General features: G+C 29.0%; 1 protein-coding gene across 2 annotated transcripts; it reads left to right on the top strand.

The window, feature by feature from the left end:
* Nucleotides 1-1,530: 1,530 nt before the first annotated feature.
* Nucleotides 1,531-19,128, top strand: EndoB (SH3 domain containing GRB2 like, endophilin-B). 2 transcript variants are annotated; one of them, XM_075311567.1, is made up of 7 exons: nt 1,531-1,752; nt 2,039-2,472; nt 2,541-2,604; nt 8,609-8,644; nt 8,710-8,900; nt 18,041-18,239; nt 18,309-19,128. In XM_075311567.1, exons 1-7 carry the CDS (start codon nt 1,675-1,677, stop codon nt 18,468-18,470), a joined length of 1,164 nt encoding a protein of 387 aa, XP_075167682.1. In that variant the 5' UTR covers nt 1,531-1,674; the 3' UTR covers nt 18,471-19,128. The 2 variants fall into 2 exon arrangements, with proteins under 2 accessions (XP_075167682.1, XP_075167683.1); XM_075311568.1 differs by lacking the exons at nt 18,041-18,239; nt 18,309-19,128 and adding an exon at nt 9,173-9,610.
* Nucleotides 19,129-26,998: the final 7,870 nt, after the last annotated feature.

Here is a 26,998-nt window from a genome sequence, read left to right as displayed (position 1 = left end):
AAAAAAAACATAAAATTCAGAAAAATGCATGAAATCTTTATTTGATTCGATAGTATGGTCCATATAATTTATTGTTTGAAGATTATTTCATGCAAATGTTGACCGCAACGGTACCTCGAGTGATCCATCCGCTTATGCTATGTTCCCACTGGCTTGTTTTCCTTACTCGTTTTTCCAAAACATTTCACCGTTCACACCAAGTTGAGATGTTTAGTTTGGCAGTTGCCATGATAACTAAGCCTTTGTTTATTCGTTTTTTATATGAAATTTATTTCAATAATTTGACATATTCCAACTATGGTGGTTTACATTCTAAAATTGACGTGTTTATGAGAAAAACTTGTGTTTTGAACTGGATTTTTTGTATGGGGAAACGACTATTTTGAAATGTTTATAAAGGGAAAACATTTCAAACACCAAAAAATGTTTGGTGAGAACGCCTTAACAGTCCATTTTTGACATACTCTTTCCATCATTTGGGTCGGTATCTCACGAATAATGCTTCAATGCGTTGATTGGAGCGGCATTTATGTATAGACATGAGCTTTAACCCTCTAATGCCTAAAGGCGGTCTTCATTTAATAAGGAAGATTTTAGTAAAACACATATTAAGACAACAAAAACGGGCAAAATAAAAACAAAACTTACTTGAAACTATTCAAGAGGCTTTGCAGCATATGCTGAATTTTACGATATAAATTTTTCTTGCTTTTGTGTCGTTAACATTGAAAAATTAATCAGATGGCAAAAAAATTGGGGCTTTAGAGGGTTAACATAGTCCCACCAAAAATAGTCTAACGGCACAAAATCGCACTACCTAGGCGGCCAATTGACCGGTTCCGAATGTTAAATAAAATGTTCACCGAACTCTCCTCTCAATAACTCCATTGTTGCGTGTGCTGTATAGCATGTGGAACCATCTTTTTCAAACCACATGTCAGGCAAGTCAAACTCTTGTATTTTGGGTAAAAAATTTGGACATTATCTCACGGTAGCTCTCATCATTCACAGTTTCGTTACGATATGCATTATCTTTGAAGAAGTACAGTCCAATTATACGACCAGCCCATAAATCTCACTAACTGTAGCTTTTTCTAGATGAACTGGTAGCTTTTGGAATGCTTCTGGATGATCTGCAACCCAAAACCGAAAGTTCAGCTAAGTTACGCACCCAAAAGTGAGCCAAAAATGAGTTTCGTTGCTAAACACAAGGAGCGCGCGATGAACTTTCTTAACAAAGCCCACCTTTTGATAATAACATTCAAAACCTTGCAAGCGTTGTTCGTTTGTAAGACGATTCAATAGGTAGTATGAGTAGTATTACAAAATAACACTTTTTTGATACGAGTCTTGTAAAATTTTTCTTTAATATTTTAATTGATTTAATTTTATCAATTTGATTAAGGTTTAGCACTTTTTAAATTCCATTAATCACTTTTCTTCCTAAATAGAATTTGGAAACCCTAAACATGTGCATTGGCAACACTACATTAGTTAACGTTGTTATAGTTGGCAAGACATTCTCTTCACTTACCGTAATTTTTTCTTATTTACTAAACGTCGAAGAGTTCAAACTAATTCATCGAATAATACTAAAGTTTTTCTCTTTTTCTTTATCGAGTCCTAACAAAAAGAAAATTTAAAACCATCTTTAAATCAAACAAACAAGTCAATATGAATATTTCTTTACCAAATTTTAATGTTAAGAACATGGTTAAGGAAGCTGGCCATACTCTATCGAGAGTAGTGCAGGTATGTATGGCCATTAATATGTGCTATGAATTGCTCTTTTTATGAATGTATGTGCATAAATAGATGGAAGGAGGAGGAAAGGAGAAATAACAAGGTTATAGAAATATTCCTTTTCTTAAGTGTCCATCTATTAACACTTGATAGTTGGGTGAACAAAAAATATATTTTCATCTAACACTACAGAAAAAGTGAATGGCATTAGGAAAATTGTATAATCACTAATGTCTACACATTTGTATGAATGTATGTGTGTATCCTTGATTTGTTTTTTGTTTTACAAAACCAGCTCACGGAGGAAAAGTTGGGTACAACTGAACGCACAGAATATGATACGGAATTTAGTGACTTGGCCGAGAGGGCCGATGTCACCAAACAATGGACTGAGAAAATGGTCAAGAATGTTGAATCTGTTCTTGTACCCAATCCCCAAAATCGTGTTGAAGATTTCATTTTCGAAAAGATCGATAAGTCCAAACCTCAACGTCTTTCAAATCTAGAACATTTAGCCTTGGACATGATAGAAGCCGGAGCAGACTTTGGTCAAGATAAACCCTATGGACAGACTTTAGTTAAAGTTGGTCAAGCTGAACAGAGATTGGGCAAATGTGAAAGAGATTTTATAGCTTCAACCAGCATATGCTTTACAACGCCTTTACGTAAATTTTTAGATGGTGAAATGAAGACCATTACAAAGGAGCGTAGTACATTGGAAAGTAAACGGTAAGTACGGACATCTATTTGGTTATCATTTGTATGTAATCAATATTTATTGTCTACATTTTTATAAGCCTTGATCTGGATGCCTGTAAGAGTCGTGTTAAAAAGGCTCGCAGTATGCTGGGTCAGCAGACGGTGAGTATAAGTTTGTTTTGCAAAAACCAAATTAAACCTAAAAAAATGATAATGTTGATTGACATTGAAGAAAATAAATCAGAAGAAGAATTCTTTCAAATCAACTTCTTTATGTACTGGTTACGTTGTGTCACAGATGTTATGAAAATGAAGGCCAATTCTTACTCATATGATATAACATGGTCAAAATATCTTTTTCTTTTTGTCGATGTACACGAGTAGGATTGTGGTGCACAACCATAAGCGTAGGAAGGCCTCTGGGGAGGGGGCTTAGACCCCCCAGAAAAATTTTAGCCCCCCCCCAGAATTTGAAAACCTATTTACGATTTTACATTTTTATAAAAATTAAACAAGTATATACTCCTACAACGCACAAAGTTCCACTAAAGACTTTCATGCACAATCGAATTACTTGGGTTGTGGTAGAAGTCTGATATTTATGAAATAAAGCTGTGGTTGAACTTATGATTTAGTTGAATAAAAAACAGTAATTCATATTAAAACTATTCTTTCATAAATTAATATCTTAATAATGCTGCCAAAAAGCGTCCCCAAAAAAGAAGTGAAAATGTTCTTTTTGGGTCTGGAAGTGGTACAAAATTGGCGGAGAAGCGATGAATGTAATATGAACTTGTCATAGAACGAATGTCCACCGTTTCAACAGCCGTTGCAATGAATATGCATCACTTCTTAAGGTGTAATCCGAATTCAGTGTTTTGAATGTGAATTAAAAATTTTGTGATATTTTCCCAAATAAACAATTTTTATACTTTTTTATGATTTTTAATGCATTCTAACGCTTGTTTTCCCTCGAATATTTTCAAATATTATCGATTTTTCTATAATGGATTTAGCATTTTTGTGGCAAAATTTGAATAATTTGTACCATTTTATTTATTATTACTCTTTTTTAAACTATTTGAAAAAAGAAAACAAAAAATTACGCATTAAAATATAAAAAAATGAAGTAAAAAAACTTCCTGGGTAGTTAAAATAGTTAACTTCTTTGTGACATTTTTGGAAGTGCTTTTAAAGTTGTGCCTTTAGAACAACTCCCAATTTTTTGCTGGGAAAAGTGTGGAACTACTCTACGGGAAATGGATCAACCACAGAACTGGTACAGGACTAGTCCCTGGTGTGTATGGACCAGTCCTAGTTCTGATCAAAACGTATGGAAGGGACCGTCCACTTTAACATGGTTTTGTCATTGACGGAGTAAACTTACATTTTAGGACACGTCTTGGACTCGTCCCAAAGGACACATCCTGGGACAATTTAGCAGGAGCAACCCATAAACAGGTCCTCAGGAACCAGTCTCGGACAAACTCTTAGAAAACTCTTTCAATTTGGTCTCCTAATCGAACCCGAAATGAAAAAAAAAAAAACTTTTGAAGTATGTCGAACAAAAGGTTATTCTGATAATTTTATTTCACTAAATGTGAAAATTGCAACTAACTGGAGCACAGGTACCAGTTCTGTGATAGATCCGTCAGTGGCAATATGCACCAATTTCCCGTAGGGTACTTTTAGTTGCTTTATTATAAATTGATTGTCGAGTTATTTTGATGTCTATTTTTTTATTCAATTTTATGAAATAAAACATTAGTTGAACCTATAAGTTCAGTCTATAAAGTTTTAGCTAGGGGGGCTATAGCCCTCCCTAGGAAAATTGTCTAGCTACGCTAATGTGCACAACACAAATGATTCATAGTGAATAATAAAAATATAGTTCCTTTTCATAGACTATATAGGATTCCGTTTCCATTTTGTCCAAACTGTGCACCACATGTCAAAAGACATATTTTCATAATTTCTCGAAAATTATACTTTCGACTTCTCGTCTTTTCAATATATCACGACATTACGTGATAAAACGAAAAGTATATACTGCCTATAGGCATTTTGTTACTAATATTTTAAGTTCACTAATCAATAGGTAAATTTAATGAGTCACAAAAAAGTCTTAAAAAATCTACTGAAAAATGGAAAGCAGTCATGTTTGGTGAAACAGCAAACATTGTCTGGTATTTGTTAAAATCGATTACAATAAAACATATTTTGTTTGTCTTGTGTTTTCCAAAACTCTAAATATGTTATTTAGGAATTTTACAGGAATTTTTTCACGATTACTTTTCTTTAATAATCCATTTTAAGGAATACAAACTTTGTGAAGATTTGCCTTGGGCTATTTCCAATCAAGTTATAATAAAATTTGCAATAAATATGTATAATTTTATACCATTTTTTACTGATTTAGTTTTCACTTTAGCGACTCACCTTAACATGCTAAACTTTTTAAATTTGTTGTTCGCCAAACCCTGAAATACAAAGCAGACACCGACTGCTGTTTTTAGCAGACTTCTTTTTTGTATGAATGTAGTGTCCCAGCCGATGTCAATACACTCAGAACAATGTGTTGAAACAGAAAAAATATATACATACTTCGGTTCCTTTGGATAAAGGCAAGGAAAATTTACGAAAATTAATGAGATGGATGTTATCCTATTCGGCATAATTCAATTCAAAAAATCTTTTTACTTACCCAATAACTTCAGTGAGACCAAATATTTAAAGAAAATGTTGGTTCAATTAAATAACGGCCATAAACCAGTCATTTTTGTGCTCTGGATGCTCAAATCCGATAGTTCCAAGGTAGCTGATTGCTCCCCCAGACTATTACTCCTTCTCCTTCTATGAATATTTCCATGATTTTTCTTTTCTTAAATCATGGAAATATTAATTATATCCATCAGGATCGTCAAGATTAAACTTTTTTCGTCGGTAAAGATCACCATTCTCCAGTCAGTTTGTATAGGTCCTTGGCCTACCGTTCATGTCATGTGATCTCTGGCAAACTCGAGGCGTTGGTTTTTACGTACTAGATTTAAAGGGGGCTATTTGACCAATTTCAAAAGTTTCAAGTGTCCGACATTCAAAATTACTTGTCGCACTGTGAATTTGCTGCTGATGTTGCTTTTGATTGTCTTCCTTTATAATTTTTCCATAGTCGCTGTCAAGGCCTTTCGTTTGCCAATTTTTCACAAAAACTTTTCCTACTGACTTCATTAACTTAAAAACGGTTTTAAAATTATTTGTAATGTCTTCAATCGCGAAAATGATAATATCAATCGCAGTTTTAATTGGGTGCAAAAAAATAGACTTGATTAAAAAACATTTAATTGAAGTTGATTGCAAAAATCAATTAATTTTTAATTTGATTCAATCAAAAATGTAATTGATCGCGATTGGAAAACCTTATCGGTTTTTTAATTGATTCAATTAATTATTTAATTATACTTCAATCCAATTTCCATTTAACTTTTTAATTAAAAGAGTTAACTAATTAACTGAATTTTGCAATCGACATCGAATAATTTTTTAAATTAAATTGTTAATTGGAATAATTAATTATTTAATAAAATGCGAAAATGTTCACTTATTTTCTTAACTAACTTTATGTTCTTAGTTCGATGAAAAAATTATTATATCAATTAATTTTTTAATTAAAGTCGTAACTATTTTCAATCACTTTCTTAAATGTCTTTGTGTTTTTATTTTTATTAAAAATTGGTTATATCAATTAATATTTTTATTAAAAACTACAAAAAATCAATAATTTTTGTACCCACCACCATAGAATGGTGATTGAGGTATAATAAGTTTGTCATTCCGCTTGTAACAGATCGAAATATCGATTTCCGACTATATAAAGTATATATATATATTCTTGATCAGGGAGAAATTCGAAGACGATATAACCATGTCCATCTGTCTGTCTGTTGTAATCACGCTACATCCTTCAATATTGGCGCTATCGTCCTGCAATTTGGCATGGATTCGTTTTTTGTTTGCAGGCAGGTCAAGTTCGAAGATGAGCTATATAGGACCAAGTTTTGATATAGTAGCCATATATTCAGCCATTTGGCTGAAATTGGAAATCTAGAGGTATTTTAGGATCATCAAAAGGTGTGCTGAAAATGGTTTATATCGGTCCATGTGTTGGTATAGCCCCCATAAAGACCGATTTCCCGATTTTGCTTTTTGGATGTCTAGAAACTTTATTTCCTATCCGATTTGCCTGAAATTGAGAGTCTAGAGGTATTTTAGGACCACAAATTGGTGTGTCGAAAATGGGGTGTATCGGTCCAAAGTTTGGTATAACCCCCATATGGACCGATCTCCTGATTTTACTTCTTGGGCGTCTAAAAACTGTATTTACAATCCGACTTACCTGAAATTGGAAATCTGGAGGTATTTTGGGACCATAATGAGGTGTGTCGAAAATGGGGTGTATCGGTCCATGTTTTGGTATAGCCCCCATATAAACCGATCTACCGATTTTTCTTCTTGGGCGTATTGTATTTTCTATCCAATTTGCCTCAAATTGGAAACCTAAAGGTATTTTAGGACCACAAATATATCAGCCGAATATGGTGTGTATGGAGCCATGTTTTAGTATAGCCCCCATATAGACCGAGCTCCCAAATTTACTTCTTGGGCTTCTAGTAGACATTGAAGAGCAGGTCCTTAGCCTTATATTTAAAAAAAAATACATATTCTTACATGTAAAAGCTTTTTAAGTATTTATGTTATCACATGACTTATATCGAAGTAAATCTAAAGTATTTGGTTGCCACCTAACCTACAAAGAAAAAACAAGTATATTCGGCCACGCCGCATCTTATGTACTCTCCACCATGGATTACGTAGAAACTTCTACGAAAGACTGTCATCCACAATCGAATTACTTGGGTTGAGGTATCTTAAAACTTCTTAACATCGTTTTCTAAAAAAGGTATGTATAGGTAAGTCTACAAATAATTACGAATCGATATGGACTTTTGCACGGTACGTAGAGAGCCAGAATATGGGGGTCGCTAATATGGGTGCTATATACAATTATGAATGGTTGTTAACGGCCATATACTAGCACAATGTACCAAATTTCAACTGACTCGGATGAAATTTGATTCTCCAAGAGGTTCCAAAACCAAATCTCGCGATCGGTTTATATGGGGCTATATATGGTTATGGACTGATATGAACCAATTCCTGCATGGTTGTTGGATACCATATACAAACATCACGTACCAAATTTCAACCGAATCGGATGAATTTTGCTCTTCCAAGGGGCTCCAGAGGTCAAATCTGGGGATCGGTTTATATGGGGGCTATATATCATTATGGACCGATTTCGAACAATTTTTGCATGGGTGTTTGAGGCCATATATTAATATTAACACTACGTACCAAATTTCAACTGAATCAGATGAATTTTGGTCTTCCAAGAGGCTCCGGAGGTCAAATCTGGTGGTCGTTTTATATGGGGACTATATATAATTATGGACCGAAGTGGACCAATTTTTGCATGGTTGTTAGAGATCATATGCTAACACCATGTACCAAATTTCAGCCGGATCGGATGAAATTTGCTTCTCTTAGGGGCTCCGCAAGCCAAATTTATGGGTCCGTTTATATGGGGGCTATACGTAAAAGTGGACCGATATGGCCCATTTGCAATACCATCCGAACTACATCAATAACTACTACTTGTGCCAAGTTTCAAGTCGATAGCTTGTTTCGTTCGGAAATTAGTGTGATTTCAGCAGACGGACGGACGGACATGCTCAGATCGACTCAGAATTTCACCACGACCCAGAATATATATACACTTTATGGGAAATTAGTTGATCCAATTATTTTTCAATTGTATTTTCTTCAATCACAGAAATGATACTATAAATCACCAACGTCAATTATAAAATTAATTGGTTTAATTAAAAAAAAAATAATTTTAGTGATAGATTTCTTTTGATTAAAAATCTTTTGAATCAAATCAATTTTTAATCGCATTTTTTAATTTGTAAACTTTTAATTGGAAAAATTTTGGTGATATATTTGTATTTTTTTTTTGATATTGATAAAATTTAAACATTTTTGGAATAAAGAATTTATGTTTTGTTTTTATAATTAATCGTTATTTATTTTGTTTGTATATCAACAGAAAGATGGAGTTTCACCTGAAGCAGTATTGGAACAGGTATGCAAATCGTATTTTGTTTAAAAAAAACATCAATACTAAAAATATTTCGATTTTATTAACAGGCCGAACGTGATTTAAGGGTTGCTCAATCGGAATTTGATCGTCAATCGGAAATTACCAAATCTCTTCTGGAGGGAATTAGTACATCACAAGCATCACATTTAAGGCATTTACATGCCTTCGTTGAAACCCAAGTACGTTATTATAAACAATGTACTGATGTGATGAATCAATTGCAAAAGGAATTGGCCAAGTAAGTAATAATTAATAATATACAAACTATTGCCTGAAATTGAATTGTTAAACCACCTACATAACAAAAGTAACATAGCACATTGTTTGTTTTTAAAGAATAACCGTTGAAGTAGTTTCATCTCGTAGATGCTAAAGAAATTATATGCACGCAAGTATTTTTTTGCACCTGGTTTACTGTTTTAAATTTGTTTTTTCAAAAAATCTCTAAAAAAAATAGAAACATTGAGTTCTAATAACAATAGTTATAAAAAACGAAAACTTGATTTGCAGAAATCGTCCTGGACAACCAGTTCTACGTATAAATAGTGAAGATCTTGACACAGGGCCTCCCAATGCAAATCAAATCAACTCTTCCCCTATAATACAGTCATCTTCCATAGATCAAAATCCAAAACATAATCAAATCAATAGTATAAGCAATGCTAAAGAAGATGTGGTGGCCGCCAAGTCCTTAGCCTCATATTGTCAATACGATAGTATAGATTTAGAATCTTTGGATACAGTAGAGGATAATACAAGTCGAACGAATGATGGGGATTCCAGAAATCCTTCGAAAATATTGGATAAATTTGATTTACAATATGATACGACAGCCATTACATCCATTTAAAAGCCATATGCAGTATTTAGATTTTTTTATATACAGTAAAACAACGAGAACAATCGATAATAATTTCTAATAAAAAAAAAACTTAGCATGATTTATCTTAATTCTAAAAAAAAAATTATAGGCATATTGTAAATTTATACACAATTTTTATAAAGAAAATGCTTCTTATATATTCTTCAGCAAAGACAAAATAAAAAAAATATCATCGATTCTTGTATCTAATGTGTTGCAATTGCAGATCAAGATTTGTTTGAAACAGTACGAACTTTTTATATATATTTCCAATAAAAATTTTAATTGAGTTTTAAAAAAATATTCAATTTAAAATTTAATTGATTCTACAAATTTTTTAATTGCAACAAAAATCAATCACAAAAATTAATAGTATCAATTAATTTTTTAATTGATACTATCATTTCTGTGATTGAAGACATTTCAATTAAAAAATTAATTGTATCAATTAATTTCGTGATTGAATCAATTTTTTTTTTGAAATCGAACCAGTTTCGAACATATGCAAATTTTTCTACTATCCACTAAAAATTAAATTAAAGGCGTTCGAACCAAATAATGAAAAATATTCAATTAAAAATTTAATTGATTCAACAAATTTTGTAATTGAAACAAAAATCAATCACAAAAATTAATAGTATCAATTAATTTTTTAATTGACCTTCAATTCATTTTTTAATTGATACTATCATTTCTGTGATTGAAGACGTTTCAATTAAAAAATTAATTGGATCAATTAATTTCGTGATTGAATCAAAATCTTTTTTTGAAATCGAACCAGTTTCGAACATATGCAAATTTTTCTACTATCCACTAAAAATTAAATTAAAGGCGTTCGAACCAAATAATGAAAAATATTCAATTAAAAATTTAATTGATTCAACAATTTTTTTAATTGAAACAAAAATCAATCACAAAAATTAATAGTATCAATTAATTTTTTAATTGATACTATCATTTCTGTGACATTTTAATTAAAAAATTAATTGTATCAATTAATTTCGTGATTTAATCAGAATTTTTTTTTTGTGTGTATACATAGAAAATGAAATCGAACCAGTTTCGAACATATGCAAATTTTTCTACTATCCACTACAAATTAAATTACAGAGGTCCGAACCAAATAATGAAGTCGACCCAATTTTATCGACACGCAGTGGTTCCAAATCGCCTTTTCTAGAAAAAATTCTGTAACTGGAGAAAGATATCAACATAATTTTCTTAGAAGGGCCGTTTTTGGACGGATTCTTACTTTTTTCTTGACTGCATTCCTTAAAAAAAGTCAGCTAAGTAGAAAAACCTGTGTTTCTATGATTTCAAAAAAAAAAAGAATATTTACCAATTTTATCGAAAAAAATATTTCTAGAGTTTTCCCAGTATTTTTTTCAAAAGTTATAAAGGTTTCAATTCATATATTTAAAACTGTATATAAAACAAAAACAAAATTGTCCCTTGTACCAAAAACTAACACATAAAAAAACGATTTTGAACCACTGTGCGGTGCCTTGACGGCAGAGACTATACAAATATGTTGGCTCCAGTCAATTAAAATCAATCAATCTGTCAATTAATTTTTTTTTTTTTTGTTTATCTCTGTGGCGCATGATTTTTTTTATAAATTGTTTCAGTAACGTATTAATGATTTAGTTTAGATAAAACAAAATAAAGTTTTCTGGTCCAGATGAAACGATTTAATTGTCGGTGGATTCGACAGACCAAAAATTGTGGCCGACCTCTAAAGTCAGCGGACTCATTCTCTGAGTCCGAACCGCTATGATATTAGTTGTACCACAACTCTTACATTATTGCAAATTATTACAGGAACATAGTCTTGCATTAATTTGGGTGAATAAAGCAGATATTGTTAACAGAAAATAAAATATTTATTAGCAATTTTTCATATTTAAATAAATGTAAAATGTGTGTGTTTTTTTAACTACACCCTCAAAAAAATCGCTTCTCTAACATATGTTCCAAACATATTTTGCAGGAAGCACATATATTATTGGATACTGCCGAAACATTAATATGTTTGTTTTATGTGAACATATTACATGTTTGGAAGCGTTTGAATCCAAAAATATTATATGCTTGGAAGAATTTTCCCCAAAGAAGATTGTGCTCATTCCCTCACATAACTTTCACTTCCACGAAATTTTTAGTTCTTGGTACCTTTTTCTGTAATACAAATAATGTTGAAGAAATTATTCAATTTTATAAATTTTTTAAATTTTACCTTTCGCCTGGACGGAGAATCGAACCGAGGGCCATACAGTTTGTAAGCCAACACACTATCCACTGGGCTACGTAGCAGTTATAGTCACCAGTAGACAATTATCGTTATAAGTTACATTTATATAGCATAGTTTGCAGCGCCCACGAGCCCATGCAAACATAACATTATTTAAAAGAAACATACATTTATTGGCCACGTGGAGCAGTGGTTAGCATGTCTGCCATGCATGCAAAGGGTCGTGGGTTCAATTCCTGCTCCGACCGAACCAATTTTTTTTGTAATTTAGACATTTATACTATATTAAATTTTTATATGAAACTTCGAAATGTGGGTTATTAAATATTTACAGTCAGAAACAGTCCTTGATATACACGAAATGGCTTTTGAATAAAATATTATTTTTTTTTATTGCAAAAATAACAATTTTATAACAAAAAACTTTTTTTGGTATAAAAGTTTGAAATTTTGGAAGAAAATCAAAAACTCTAACAAAAGAAGAGTACACAGAAAAAAATATCACCAGAATATTTCCAATTAAAAAGTTAATTGAAGTTGAATGTTTTTTCAATTAATAAATTAATTGATACAATTAACTTTTTAATCAGGATAGAAACATTAGGTTAATTAAGTCAATGATTGAAAATTTTAAAATTTTTAATTAAAAAATTAATTGATAGAATTAACTTTTTAATCAAATTCAGAAGACTAAGTCAGTTAAAAAAAGTGATGAACATTTCTTAATCAAAATAAAATCTCTAAGCCAATTCAGAAAGTAGTTGAAAATAGTTACCTTTTTAAATAAACAATTAATTGGGGTTTGCATTCAAAATCAATTAAATTTTTAATTGAATCAATTAAAAAATTAATTGAAAATTGCTAATGACATCAATTAATTTTTTAATCAAGGATTTTTTCTATGCCCAATTAAAACTGTGATTGATACTATCATTTTCGTGATTGAAGACATTTCAATTAAAAAATTAATTGGATCAATTAATTTCGTGATTGAATCAGAAAAATATTTTTTTGTGTGTATAAACATACATAAATAATTTTATAATGTACACATAAATTTATTTAGGCGTGAACCGTTTTTTTTTACTAGCATTTTACACCATTTTAAATGCCTTTAAAACTTATCGTGTTTTGTACTTAATTTCATTTTTACCTTTAAGGCCGTTAAAAATGTGTGTCCATAGTGCCAAAATGATAAACAAAACATTTGTCAACGCATACATAAAATTCTCCTCTCAAGGCGAAAACACATGCTGTTTTTTTTCAAATCTCTATGCTCTTGGTTCCGAATGTCTATTCTCTTTACTCCAAATACTCATTCTAATATTCAAATTAAATAATATTTAGACTTAAGCATATCAAATTTTTGGTCTTATAATAAAGCAGTTTCCCGAAACAAGATACAACCGGTTCACAGAAATTGTAAACATATATATGTTTACTCGAAATTTGTAAATTTATATATGTTTACATTCACACATATTATTTTTATGAAACATTCATGTCCCAAACATAATATATTTTAACATATTAACATATGTGTCCCAAACATTTAGTGTTAGTTTAGGAACATTACATGTTGGCACTTAAATATATTGTGTTTAAAAATTGTGCCCGAAAAACATTTTGTTTATATCGGAACATATGAAAAACATATTTTCCTAACAGTGTACCCAATAGATACAAGAATTTATGGCATACAAAATAGACCACAAAATAATAAAAAAAAACTTAACTTTATTATAACAAATTTCTATAGAAGTTATTTATATATAAATTTGAAATTATTACAATTACTGGCTTATTATTGCATATATCTATGTAGCTAGAATGTTCTCTTTGTTAGATTCCTAGATGACTAGATAGTTTTTTTTAATTACACTCCTTAATCGCATTAACAAATATTAACAGTTTTCTATAAAAATCAGAAATCAGAGAATGAAGTCTTCAAATGATGCCAACGATCCTCTTTTGGCAGTCGAAGTCAGTGCCGATTATGTCACTGAAATTAATTTAAAGGAGGAAACATTTTTGTACAACTTTTTTGGGGTAATCATATCATAAAATACCAGACAATGTTCGCTATTAGAGGCAATAGTGACTCTTTCCCTTTTTCAGCAGTAAAACTCAATAAAAATCTTTCAAGAACTGTCCCCGAGCATTTTTGTTTTTTAGTTGTTAGAAAGTACATTAATGATCCCCTCTTTATCCATTAACTAGATGAACTACGCCTCTGGCATTTTGGAGTTGGAAGATTGTCCTACCTTGAGGCTCTTAGAAATAAACCCGTGTCCAAATGTAACTGTCCCATTCAGACCTAAAACCCAGCTACGTCCATGCAATCTTCTGAATAGAACTCTACTCCCGTAAGACTTAAAACAAAAGTTTTCCAAACCTGTCCCCGAGTATTGTTCTTAGTTGTTAGAAAACACATTAAAGAGTTCAATTAAATTTTGCCCAGCAATGTTTTTTAATTGTAAGAAAGTACATTAATGACCCCCCTTATCCATTAACTAGATTAACTACGACTCTGGCATTTTGGACTTGGAAGATTCTCCTATGTTTTCTGCTTTTTTGCCCTTCAACTCTTCTTAGAAATGCCCAAAAATGTGTCGAAAAATAACTGACCGCTTCATAGCTACACCCATGAAATCTTATAAATAGGACTCTACTCCTGTAAGACTCAAAAGAAATCTATCAAAAATTGTCCCCTAGCATTGATTTTTAGTTGTTAGAAAATACATTTATGCCACCCCTTTATCTCATTATCTAGATGACTTGAGGCCAATAGCCTTAATTAAAATTTTTCAAAAATTCTATACCATTAAGTAGATGGGCTACGCCTGTGGCATTTTGCAGAGTTGATTCTCTTTCCTTGGGACTAATATGTTATATCCACTTTTGCTGTTTAACTCTTAGAAAGCGATCCACAAAATGGGTCCAAATATAACTAACCCCCTCAGACTTAATACCCAGCTACGCCCATGAAATTTACGTAATTGAATTCTATACCCATAAGACTATTGGAGATTGGATTCTCCTAGCTTGGACTAGAATTGGACGAAAATCGACCCACAAAATTGGTCCAATTAAAACTGAGCCCCACCCAGACATAAAACCCAGATACGCCCATGAAATCTTCAAAATAGGATTCCACACCCTTAAGACTCCATAACAAATTTTCAAAAACTGTGCCCTATGTTTTTTTACTTATTACTCAATGGACTCAATAGTCTAAGTGAGCCTGATACATCGGGCTGCCACCTAACCTAACCCTACTCTTCTTACAAATGCCCGAAAATCAACCCACAAAATTAGACCAATTATAACTGATCCCACTCAGACTTAAAACCCAGCTACACCCATGTTATCTTAAGAATAGGATATTAAGGGATTGAGATCAATAGACTCAATTGAAAATTTTCTTTAGCTCAAAATTATGTTAAGAACACGGTTGCCACTTGAGACAAATATAATCTACCAAAATTTGGTGAAAATTTTACCAAAAACTACCAAACAAAAAAATATTAATTTGCAAACATTTATTTCCGCAGAAAGGTTTGTCAAAATTTTATTTCTATAGAAAATCTATAGAAAATGTTGTCAAATTTGTTTATAGAAAATTTTCTCAAAATGTTATGTTATTTTTGTCAACACTTTATTTGTCAAAATTTTATTCCTATAGAAAATTTTTCAAAATTGTATTTCTATTGAAAATTTTGTCAAAATTTTATTTCTATAGAAAATTTTGTCAAAATTTTATTTCTATAGAACATTTTTGTTAAAATTTTATTTCTATAGAAAATTTTGTCAAAATTTTATTACTATAGAAAATTTTGTCAAAATTTTATTTCTATAGAAAATTTTGTCAAAATTGTATTTCTATTGAAAATTTTGTCAAAATTGTATTTCTATTGAAAATTATGTCAAAATTTTATTTCTATAGAAAATTTTGTCAAAATTGTATTTCTATTGAAAAAAAATTCTATTGAAATTTTTTTTTTAATTTCTATTGAAAAATTTTATTTCTATAGAATTTTTTTTTTTTAATTTTATTTCTATGGAAAATGTTTGTTAAAATTTTATTTCTATAGAAAATTTTGTCAAATTTGTATTTCTATTGAAAATTTTGTCAAAATTGTATTTCTATTGAAAATTTTGTCAAAATTCCATTTCTATAGAAAATTTTGTCAAAATTGTATTTCTATTGAAAATTTTGTCAAAATTTTATTTCTATAGAAAATTTTGTCAAAATTTTATTTCAATAGAAAATTGTTGTCAAAATTTTATTTCTATAGAAAATTTTGTCAACATTTTATTTCTATAGAAAATGTTTGTTAAAATTTTATTTCTAAAGAAAATTTTGTCAAAATTTTATTCCTATTGAAAATTTTGTCAACATTTTATTTCTATAGAAAAGTTCGTCAAAATTTTATTTCTATAGAAAATTTCGTCAAAATTTTATTTCTATAGAAATATTTATCAAAATTTTATTTCTATAGAAAATTTTTGTCAAAATTTTATTGCTATTGAAAATTTTGTCAAAATTTTATTTCTAAAGAAAAATTTGTCAAAATTTTATTCCTATTGAAAATTTTGTCAAAATTTAATTTCTATAGAAAATTTCGTCAAAATTTTATTTTTATAGAACGTTTTATCAAAATTTTATTTCTATAGAAAATTGTTGTCTAAATTTTATTTCTATGTAAAATTTTATCAAAATTTTATTTCTATAGAAAATTTTGTCAAAATTTTATTTCTATAGAAAATGTTTGTGAAAATTTTATTTCTAAAGAAAATTTGTCAAAATTTTATTCCTATTGAAAATTTTGTTAACATTTTATTTCTATAGAAAATGTCGTCAAAATTTTATTTCTATAGAAAATTTCCTCAAAATTTTATTTCTATATAAATATTTATCAAAATTTTATTTCTACAGAAAATTTTTGTCAAAATTTTATTTCTATAGAAAATTTTGTCAAAATTTTACTTCTATAGAAAATTTTATCAAAATTTTATATTTATAGAAAATTTTATCAAAATTTTATATTTATAGAAAATTTTGCCAAGATTGTATTTCTATAGAAAATTTTGTCAAAATTTTATTTCTATAGAAAATTTTGTCAAAATTTTATTTCCATAGAAAATTTTGTCAAAATTTTATTTCTATAGGAAGTTTTGTCAAAATTTTATATCTATAGAAATTTTTGTAAAAAATTTATTTCTATAGAAAATTTTGTCAAAATTTTATTTCTATAAAAAATTTTGTCAAAATTTTATTTCTATAGAAAATTTTGTCAAAATTTTACTTCAATAGAAAATTTTATCAAAATTTTATATTTATAGAAAATTTTGTCAAAATTTTATATTTATAGAAAATTTTGCCAAGATTGTATTTCTATAGAAAATTTTGTCAAAATTTTATTTCTATAGAAAATTTTGTCAAAATTTTATTTCCATAGAAAATTTTGTCAACATTTTATTTCTATAGGAAGTTTTGTCAAAATTTTATATCTATAGAAATTTTTGTAAAAAATTTATTTCTATAGAAATTTTTGTAAAAAATTTATTTCTATAGAAAATTTTGTCAAAATTTTATTTCTATAAAAAATTTTGTCAAAATTTCATTTCTATAGAAAATTTTGTCAAAATTGTATTTCTATAGAAAACTTTGTCAAAATTTTATTTCTATAGAAAATGTTGTCAAAATTTTATTTCTATAGATTTTAATATTTTATTTATTTAGAAAATTTGTGAAGTAACTCTTAGTTGGAGAGGAGTGTGCAAAGAAATTCAATCTAGAAATTTTACCAATTCCGAAACAAGAACTGAAAGTATCATAAAATGTACAATATATACCTTGGCATCCCTAAGCAAGATCCAATTGGTTCTATAAATTGGTTTGATTCTATAAATTATTAAAAAAAAAAATCTCTATCATTTGAAATTTTTAACGGACAATTGTCCGGCACCTGATAAACAGCCAGAAGCAATAATTAACAAAAAACAGGATCGACTTCATTCTCTGATAACTATCTACTATATGCTTGGTTGTTCTATTTGTTTTTTTTTTTTTAATATCTTCTTATGTATAACTGAACATGGTTTATTGCAATGCAAAAAACAAAAATCTCCTACCTTGTATTTTGTAATAATGCATAAAAAAATCATTACTTTTTTCATACACAATCCACAAAACGAAAATCTCGTATCTTGTTCCATAAACAATTTCAAACAAACAAAACAAAACCAATAACAAAAAAAGTTTGGGAGGCCCTACATATACACCCGTTGAACTTGACGAAGGACTCTTAGGTGAACAACCAAGCCTTGGAAATCCATTTGCTTCGAATAATGCTCGTGGTGGTCCAGTTAGTGTGCATGGTGATGAAATGAAACGTGCTCGAGTATTGTGTGATTATGATGCCAAAGATCACACAGAATTGACCTTAACATCTAACGAGGTGAGTTTTTTTTTGTTTTTGGTTAGTAGCAAACATTTATATATAAATAACAATTTATTTTATTCGTAGGTTATATTAGTTTGTGAGTGTAATCCAGTTAATACAGACTATATGTATGGCAAGCAAGGACTATTGAAAGGTCTTGTACCTAGAGCATTTATCGAAATGTTGGATGATGATGAGGAAGAGCATCAAGATGATCAAGGTGGTAGTGGTGAAAGTGATTACTAAGCAAGTATTACGTTTTCATCTATGGTGAATGACGTTTTTAAAATATATCAACACAAACAATTAACAATAATTATATAAGAAAAAAAATATCTAGAAAGAGACTTCACAAGGGCCGTTAGCAATGACCACACATACTAAATATATATTCTAGAAAAATTCCATATAACTGGGAAGGTTTCGGAAGAGTGATTGATATGTAATTTAAATTGTAACTAAATCAGCTGTTTACCGTAACAACTTAAAATTGACTTTACCAAAATTAAAGTATGATTCAACGATTTTCTCTTAACTTTATTATTTGCTTTTAAAGAATTTTCGTACCTCAGAAAAAGCAACTCGTTTATCAGTGAAGTAACTTCCTCCTAATGGTGGGTACCAGGGATGGAAAATACAATTTTTAAGAAAGTACAAATAAGGTACTTTTTTGAGCGAAAAAGTACTTTTCACTAAATTTCATTGGAAGATTATTGTCAAGAGCTCCCTTAAATTGAATTTTAAAGAAAATAAAATTGTGTATGTCAACTTCTAAATTTTAAATATTTTCTTGTTTTAGTATTATATTCGCTTACAAAGACTACCATAGTATTGTAATCACGGTTGCCACAGCTGTACTTTATGGTACTACATACATTTTCCTTAGATAAAAAAAAATAAATTTTTGACACAATTTTCTATATAAATAAAATTTTGACAAAATTTTTTATAGAAATAAAATTTTGACAAAATTTTCTATAGAAATAAAATTTTGACAAAATTTTCTATAGAAATAAAATTTTGACAAAATTTTCTATAGAAATAAAATTTTGACAAAATTTTCTATAGAAATAAAATTTTGACAAAATTTTCTATAGAAATAAAATTTTGACAAAATTTTCTATAGAAATAAAATTTTGACAAAATTTTCTATAGAAATAAAATTTTGACAATATTTTCTATAGAAATAAAATTTTGAAAAAAAATTCTATAGAAATGCAATTTTGGCAACATTTTCTCTAGAAATACAATTTGACAAAAATTTTCTATGGAAATACAATTTGGACAAAATTTTCAATAGAAATTAAATTTGGACAAAATTTTCTACAGAAATAAAATTTAGAAATAAAATTTTGAAAAAATTTTCTATAGAAATGCAATTTTGGCAACATTTTCTGTAGAAATACAATTTGACAAAAATTTTCTATGGAAATACAATTTGGACAAAATTTTGAATAGAAATAAGATTTTTGGAAAAATTTTCTATAGAAATAAAATTTTGACAAAATTTTCTATAGAAATAAAATTTTGACAAAATTTTCTATTGAAATAAAATTTTGACAAAATTTTCTATCGAAATAAAATTTTGAAAAAAATTTCTATAGAAATAAAATTTTGACAAAATTTTCTATAGAAATAAAATTTTAACAAAATTTTCTGTAGAAATAAAATTTTGACCAAATTGTCTGTAAAAATAAAATTTTGACAAAATTTCCTATAGAAATAAAATTTTGAAAAAATTTCCTATAGAAATAAAGTTTTGACAAAATTTTCTTTATTTTTGAGAAATAAAATTTATTTTACAATATCGAGATTTTCTTCCCGCATGAACTTGTCTGTTTTGCCAAATTTGTAAAAGACTATTAGCAAATAAGACTTTTTCAAAATATTAAAATATTTTGTCAAGACTATTGTTCCATATATCTGATATCGGCTCAAAAATGTATACACAAAAGGTACTAAATTATTCACGGGGGTACTACGGTACTGACCAGGGTGAAAAAGTATTGAAAAAATTACTATAGTACTGCATTTTCCATCCCTGGTGGGTACTATGTTCAGTTTTCGAGATGAAAATCACTTTATTTTCACGATTAAAATTATAAATGAAAACAAATTATAAATGAAAACAGTCTTACTGAAATGTAGAGGAACAATAAACTCAGCAAGTTCACCAATGTGGTATCACAATGGACTGAATAGTCTAAGTGAGCCTGATACATCGGGCTGCCACCTAACCTAACCTAACATAAACTGAGCATCAATTGAGTTAATTTAATTTTTATAAAATAAACGGAAAAAGGCTTCAAGGGCGATCTTTATATAAATAAACATCTGGTTTAATAAACTAATCAGCTGTTTCTGACATTTCAAATGGCAGATAACGTTATATTCCACCTAAATAAAATATGCCGATATTTTCATAAATTTCCAATGCTGAAGATGATTGTTTTCAAAAATTTTATAAGATAAAAAGGAAAATGCTTAATTCAGCATTAATGTAAATAACCAGCTGGTTTGATAACCTAACCAACTGTTTCTGACATTTCAATCCACTGATAACATTATTAGAAAAAATATTTTATTATTTAAAAAAGTTATTCAGATATACATAGAACAAAGTAAAATTACTTTAGATTTATTTTGAAAATAATTTTTTTCTTTTTAATTTTTTCTTTATCATTTTTACTTATTTTTAAAAAATTCTTTAAAAAGTTTTGCCAAGCTTAATGAATTTTTCTTTATTCCCAGTTTGTCGGAAAATTTTTATGAACTAATATAAATTGAAATGACCGTACAATGCTAACTCAAGTAGAAGAAATGTTTCGTATAATTCTCAAAAATAGTAAGAAAGAACTATAACGTGACTTATATGGCAAGGATTTGGTTCCAATGATTTTTTTTATTTTTATGAAAAGGAAGAATTTCGTAAATGATGAATAACGAAATTTTTCGTTGATGATATTTTCCCAATCACTACGTCGAAAAAAAACACCAAAATATTTCCAACTTAAAAGTTAATTGAAGCTGAAAACGTTCTCATTAAAAAATAAATAATTGATACAATTAACTTTTTAATCAAACTCGGAAGACTAAGTCAGTTAAAAAAAATTATTGAATTTTTTTTTATTATTTTTAATAAAAAAATTAATACAATCAAAACACATAGTCAATTAAAAAAGTGATTGAAAATTATCTTTAATTAAACCATAATTGATACAATCATTTTTTAATCAAACCAAGAACCCATAGTTAGTTAGGAAATTGAGTAAAAATGTTCGCGGTTTTTATTAAACAATTAATTGTTCCAATTAACGCTTTAAAAATTGAATAGATGCAATATAACCAACATACTTGCAATTACAACTTTAATTGAATTTTACAAAATTCTCAATTAAAAAATTAATTGATTCAACAACATTTTTTAATACAAAAATGAATAGTATAAATTTATTTTTTAATTGACTTTGATGAGTGATACTGTCATTTCTGTGATTGAAGACATTTCATTAAAAAAATTAATTGGATCAATTAATTTCGTGATTGAATCCAAAACAATTTTTTCTGTGTGTCAATTGTAAACCTCTATTAATTGTTTGACTGATTTAATTAAAAAGTTTAACTAAATAATTAATTAAATCTATTAAAAACCCGATTGAATTTTCAAATCGATATCAATTAAATTTTTGATTGAATCAATTACAAAATTAATGGGTTTTTGCAATCAACATCTATTAAATGTTTAATTGAATCAATTGAAAAATTAATTGAAATTTTCAAATCAAATCAATTAAAAACATTTCATGAAAATTTTTCCAATTAAAGTATTTATTGATTTTTAAACATATTCAATTAAAAATTTAATTGATTCAACAAATTTTTTAATTGAAACAAAAATCAATCTCAAAAATTAAAAAATCATTAGTATCAATTAATTTTTTAATTGCTACTAATAATTTTTTAATGGATACTATCATTTCTGTGATGGAAGACATTTCAATTAAAAAAATTAATTGGATCAATTAATTTCGTGATTGAATCCAAAACAAATTTTTTCTGTGTGTCAATTGTAAACCTCTATTAATTGTTTGACTGATTTAATTAAAAAGTTTAACTAAATAATTAATTAAATCTATTAAAAAACCCGATTGAATTTTCAAATCGATATCAATTAAATTTTTGATTGAATCAATTACAAAATTAATTGGTTTTTGCAGTCAACATCTATTAAATGTTTAATTGAATCAATTGAAAAATTAATTGAAATTTTCAAATCAAATCAATTAAAAACATTTCATGAAAAATTTTCCAATTAAAATATTTATTGAGTTTTAAAACATATTCAATTAAACATTTAATTGATTCAACAAATTTTTTAATTGAAACAAAAATCAATCACAAAAATTAAAAAAATCATTAGTATCAATTAATTTTTTAATTGCTACTAATAATTTTTTAATGGATACTATCATTTCTGTGATGGAAGACATTTCAATTAAAAAAATTAATTGGATCAATTAATTTCGTGATTGAATTAGAAAAAAATTTTTTGTATGTATCAAAGCTCTTTAGAAATCCTTCCCATATTCCCCCTATATAGGCATATGTTTAGCAAAACCATGATGTTTAGATAATAAATAATAATGTAATAATGGATTGATTACCTTACACGAGTACAATAATTTATGATGTAGAAGAAAATTTATTTTTTTTTGTTTGTTTGTAATTATAATTTATTTAGTCAAATAATTAAGATAGATGAATGAACGAATAAAAAACCAGCCATTTTATAGACAGCATAAGAGAATACATATTTATTTAGCAATGACTAGTAACCACAAGATATTATGTATGACACCAAACAACAAATATAGTAAAAGAAAAATGCTAGCTAAAAGAAATGTATGATTTAGGGCTTTTTTCCTAGTGCAATTAAGAAAAGTCAATTAAATTTAAGTCTCTACAATAAAAAAAAAATTAAAAATCAAACTTCACACAGATCACAGTTTCTTAAAGGTTATATTAAAAACAAACAAACAAAAACAAAATCACAAAGCTTAATGTTAAACTATTTTGCCTAATATTATTATACACAACAAACTACTAAGAAAATTAATTGTAATATCCCCTTACCCTACCCTACCCTCTCTAAAATATTAACTAAAATTTTTTGGATTAATTCAATGTTATTCCAAAAATTATACAACGAAATTAGGTTTTCATAATATTTATAAAATTTATTTATTGTTTTTGTGTTATTTATATAAATAAACTATACTTATATGGTATAAAACATATATATATGAAAAATAAATGAATCTTCCCGTTAAAGATAATATGCATATGCTTGGATTTTTTTATATTTATTTTAACATCAGATAAACATAGAATCGGTGTAACGTGATTTTCTAGTCGGATGTAGTAAACACAGTCGCCTCCAGGGTCTGCGTAAGACCTCACAAAATTTTTTCGTAATGAGAACGCAAGTGTTTATACGTTTCGAGTAAAAAAATAATTAATTAATTTTATTGATAGAAACAATTTTATAATTTACTTGTGATATACGACAATGTCTTTCCTAAGATTTGATGGGGGCAGGCATTCGGGATCTCGTAACAGGTTGGCTGATAAGTCCCCGATCTAACAAAGAAAAACATATTTTTTTTTGTCAAAATTCGTTTTTATTATTCAACATAGTTCCCTTCAAGAGCTATACAACGATTATAAAGACCTTCCATTTTTTTTGATACCATTTTGGTAGTACTCCCTCGGTTTTGCCACAAAATAGAACTCAGTTTCGACGATCATTGCAGCCAAATTTTTTTCCCTGCGAGTATCCTTTTGAGGTCTGAGAACAAGAAAAAGTCACTGGGGGCCAGATCTGGAGAATACGGTGGGTGGGGAAGCAATTCGAAGCCCAATTCATGAATTTTTGCCATCGTTCTCAATGACTTGTGGCACGGTGCGTTGTCTTGGTGGAACAACACTTTTTTCTTCTTCATATGGGGCCGTTTTGCCGCGATTTCGCACTTCAAACGCTCCAATAACGCCATATAATAGTCACTGTTGATGGTTTTTCCCTTCTCAAGATAATCGATAAAAATTATTCCATGCGCATCCCAAAAAACAGAGGCCATTACTTTGCCAGCGGACTTTTGAGTCTTTCCACGCTTCGGAGACGGTTCACCGGTCGCTGTCCACTCAGCCGATTGTCGATTGGACTCAGGAGTGTAGTGATGGAGCCATGTTTCATCCATTGTCACATATCGACGGAAAAACTCGGGTGTATTACTAGTTAACAGCTGCAAACACCACTCAGAATTATCAACACGTTGTTGTTTTTGGTCAAATGTGAGCTCGCGCGGCACCCATTTTGCACAGACCTTCCGCATATCCAAATATTGATGAATGATATGACCAACACGTTCCTTTGATATCTTTAAAGCCTCTGCTATCATTTTACGGTCATTCAAAATCATTTTGTGGATTTTTTTGATGTTTTCGTCGGTAACCACCTCTTTTGGGCGTCCACTGCGTTCACCGTCCTCCGTGCTCATTTCACCAGGCTTGAATTTTGCATACCAATCAATTATTGTGGATTTCCCTGGGGCAAAGTCCAGAAACTTATTATCAAGCCAAGTTTTTGCTTCCACCGTATTTTTTCCCTTCAGAAAACAGTATTTTATCAAAACACGAAATTCCTTTTTTCCATTTTTTTTCACAATAACAAAAGTTGCTTCACAAATGACGCCTATCTCACAAACTAATTGACATACAGACGTCAAATTTTGACACGAATCATTTGAATGTCGGTATAATATATAAAAATAATATGCATTTAATACTAGCGACGCCATCTATGTGTCAGACCGGGGACTTATCAGCCAACCTGTTAGATTTGTAGATAATCGGGAACTAGTATCTTCGCTGAAGGGAAAAATGGATTCAGTTCATAGTTAATCGGTAGGTTGTAAGTACTTCGCTTCTGTGGTTGCTTGATGTTCGGTATTTGATGAGAGATTCGGCTCGTTGATGTGTGCATCGGTACCTTGATGATCGGTAGTTGTTGAGAATTCGGTTCGTTGATGATCAGTGTTGGATGAGAAAGTTAGTTCGTTATAATTCAGTAATTTATGAGGAACTCGGTTCGTTGATAATTGGTAGTCGATGAGAAGTTCGGTACATCTATAATCGGTATTGGAGGATAACGTCGGTTCCTTTATGATCGATAGTTAGTTTAGGTAGGTATAGTAGCTGGCCGATATTTCAGGCTCACTTAGAATATTCAGTCCATTGTGATACCACAGTGATGAACTTCTCTCTTACTTCTTACTTCTCTGAGTGCTGCCCGATTCTATGTTTAGCTCAATGACAAGGCACATACTTTTTTTAGCCGTGTCCGGACGGAGTTCCACATTGCAGTGAAACCACTTAGACAAGCTTTGAAACACTCAGAAATGTCACCAGCGTTACTGAGAGGGGATAAACCACTACTGAATTTTTTTTTGTGTTTGGTCGAAGCAAGAATCGAACCCACGACCTAATGTATGCAAAGGCGGACATGCTAACCATTGCACCACGGTGGCTCCCTTGATCGGTAGTTGATGAGAAATACGATACGTTTATGATCGACAGTGAAGTAGAAGGTGGGTTCATCGATGATCGGTTGGACTCGTTGAAAAGTAGATAAATGTTGGACTCGTTGAAAAGTAGATAAATGGTCGTTGCTGAGTAGTTCGTTGGCGATTGGGAAGTTGTATATTTGTCGATTTGTAATTGATAGGGTGATCGTTAATCGAGAACTGCTGATGAGATTTTCGGATTTCAGATGGTTGTTAGTATTGATACAGTTAATTGTTGTAGAAGCGGTGTGGTGTCAGCTACTACTGTTCCAGCAGCTATCAATCAAAGTACTACTTTCTATGAGCGGAACAGTAGGCACGGTTGCCACAGTTGTTAGAATTCTACCAAAAATGGTAGATTTTTTACTGTTTGGTAGATTGATATTTTGTTCGATGTTGCAAATTATTCCACTCCAACTAAGAGGTACTTTACAAATTTTCTATAGAAATAAAATTTTGACAAAATTTTCTATAGAAATAACATTTTTGAAAAAAAATTCTATAGAAATAACATTTTTGAAAAATTTTTTGTAGAAATAAAATTTTGACAAAATTTTCTATTTTGACAAAAATTTCTATAGAAATAAAATTTTGGCAAAATTTTCTATAGAAATAAAATTTTGACAAAAATTTCTATAGAAATAAAATTTTGGAAAAATTTTCTATACAAATAAAATCTTGGCAAAATTTTCTATAGAAATAAAATTTTTGGAAAAAATTTCTATAGAAAAAAAACATTTTGACAACATTTTCTATAGAAATAAATAAATGAAATAAAATTTTCCAATCTTTTTATCGAAATTTTGACAAAATTTTCTATAATATAAAATTTGGACAAACTTTTCTATTGAAAAATTTGACAAAATTTTTTATAGAAATAAAATGTTGACAAAATTTCTTATAGAAATAAAATTATCTATAGAAATTACATTTTGAGAAAATTTTCTATAAAAATAAAATTTTTATGTTACCCTGATATGTCCTGCTGCTTCATGTCCAAATCATACAACTACATATTATAAAATTTATAAATATTGTAATAATCTACCAAAATTTGGAGTAAATTATACCAAAACAAGTAAGTAAAGTAGAAAGTCGGGCGGGCCGACTATATCATACCCTAAACCACCATTACAGAATTAGTAATCATAA

The sequence above is a fragment of the Haematobia irritans genome, chromosome 5 (assembly GCF_050003625.1).
Source record: "Haematobia irritans isolate KBUSLIRL chromosome 5, ASM5000362v1, whole genome shotgun sequence".
NCBI classification, from domain to species: domain Eukaryota; kingdom Metazoa; phylum Arthropoda; class Insecta; order Diptera; family Muscidae; genus Haematobia; species Haematobia irritans.
Note: the sequence above shows the minus strand (reverse complement) of the source record. Positions and strands in the feature narration are given on the sequence as shown.

What these genes read in the sequence shown, in the direction of transcription:
- EndoB (XM_075311567.1), top strand. Translation starts at nt 1,675, where the DNA reads ATGAATATTTCTTTACCAAATTTTAATGTTAAGAACATGGTTAAGGAA. An exon ending in AGTACATTGGAAAGTAAACG is followed by an intron (nt 2,473 to 2,540) that starts GTAAGTACGGAC and finishes CATTTTTATAAG; the next exon opens with CCTTGATCTGGATGCCTGTA. An exon ending in TTGCAAAAGGAATTGGCCAA is followed by an intron (nt 8,901 to 18,040) that starts GTAAGTAATAAT and finishes TAACAAAAAAAG; the next exon opens with TTTGGGAGGCCCTACATATA.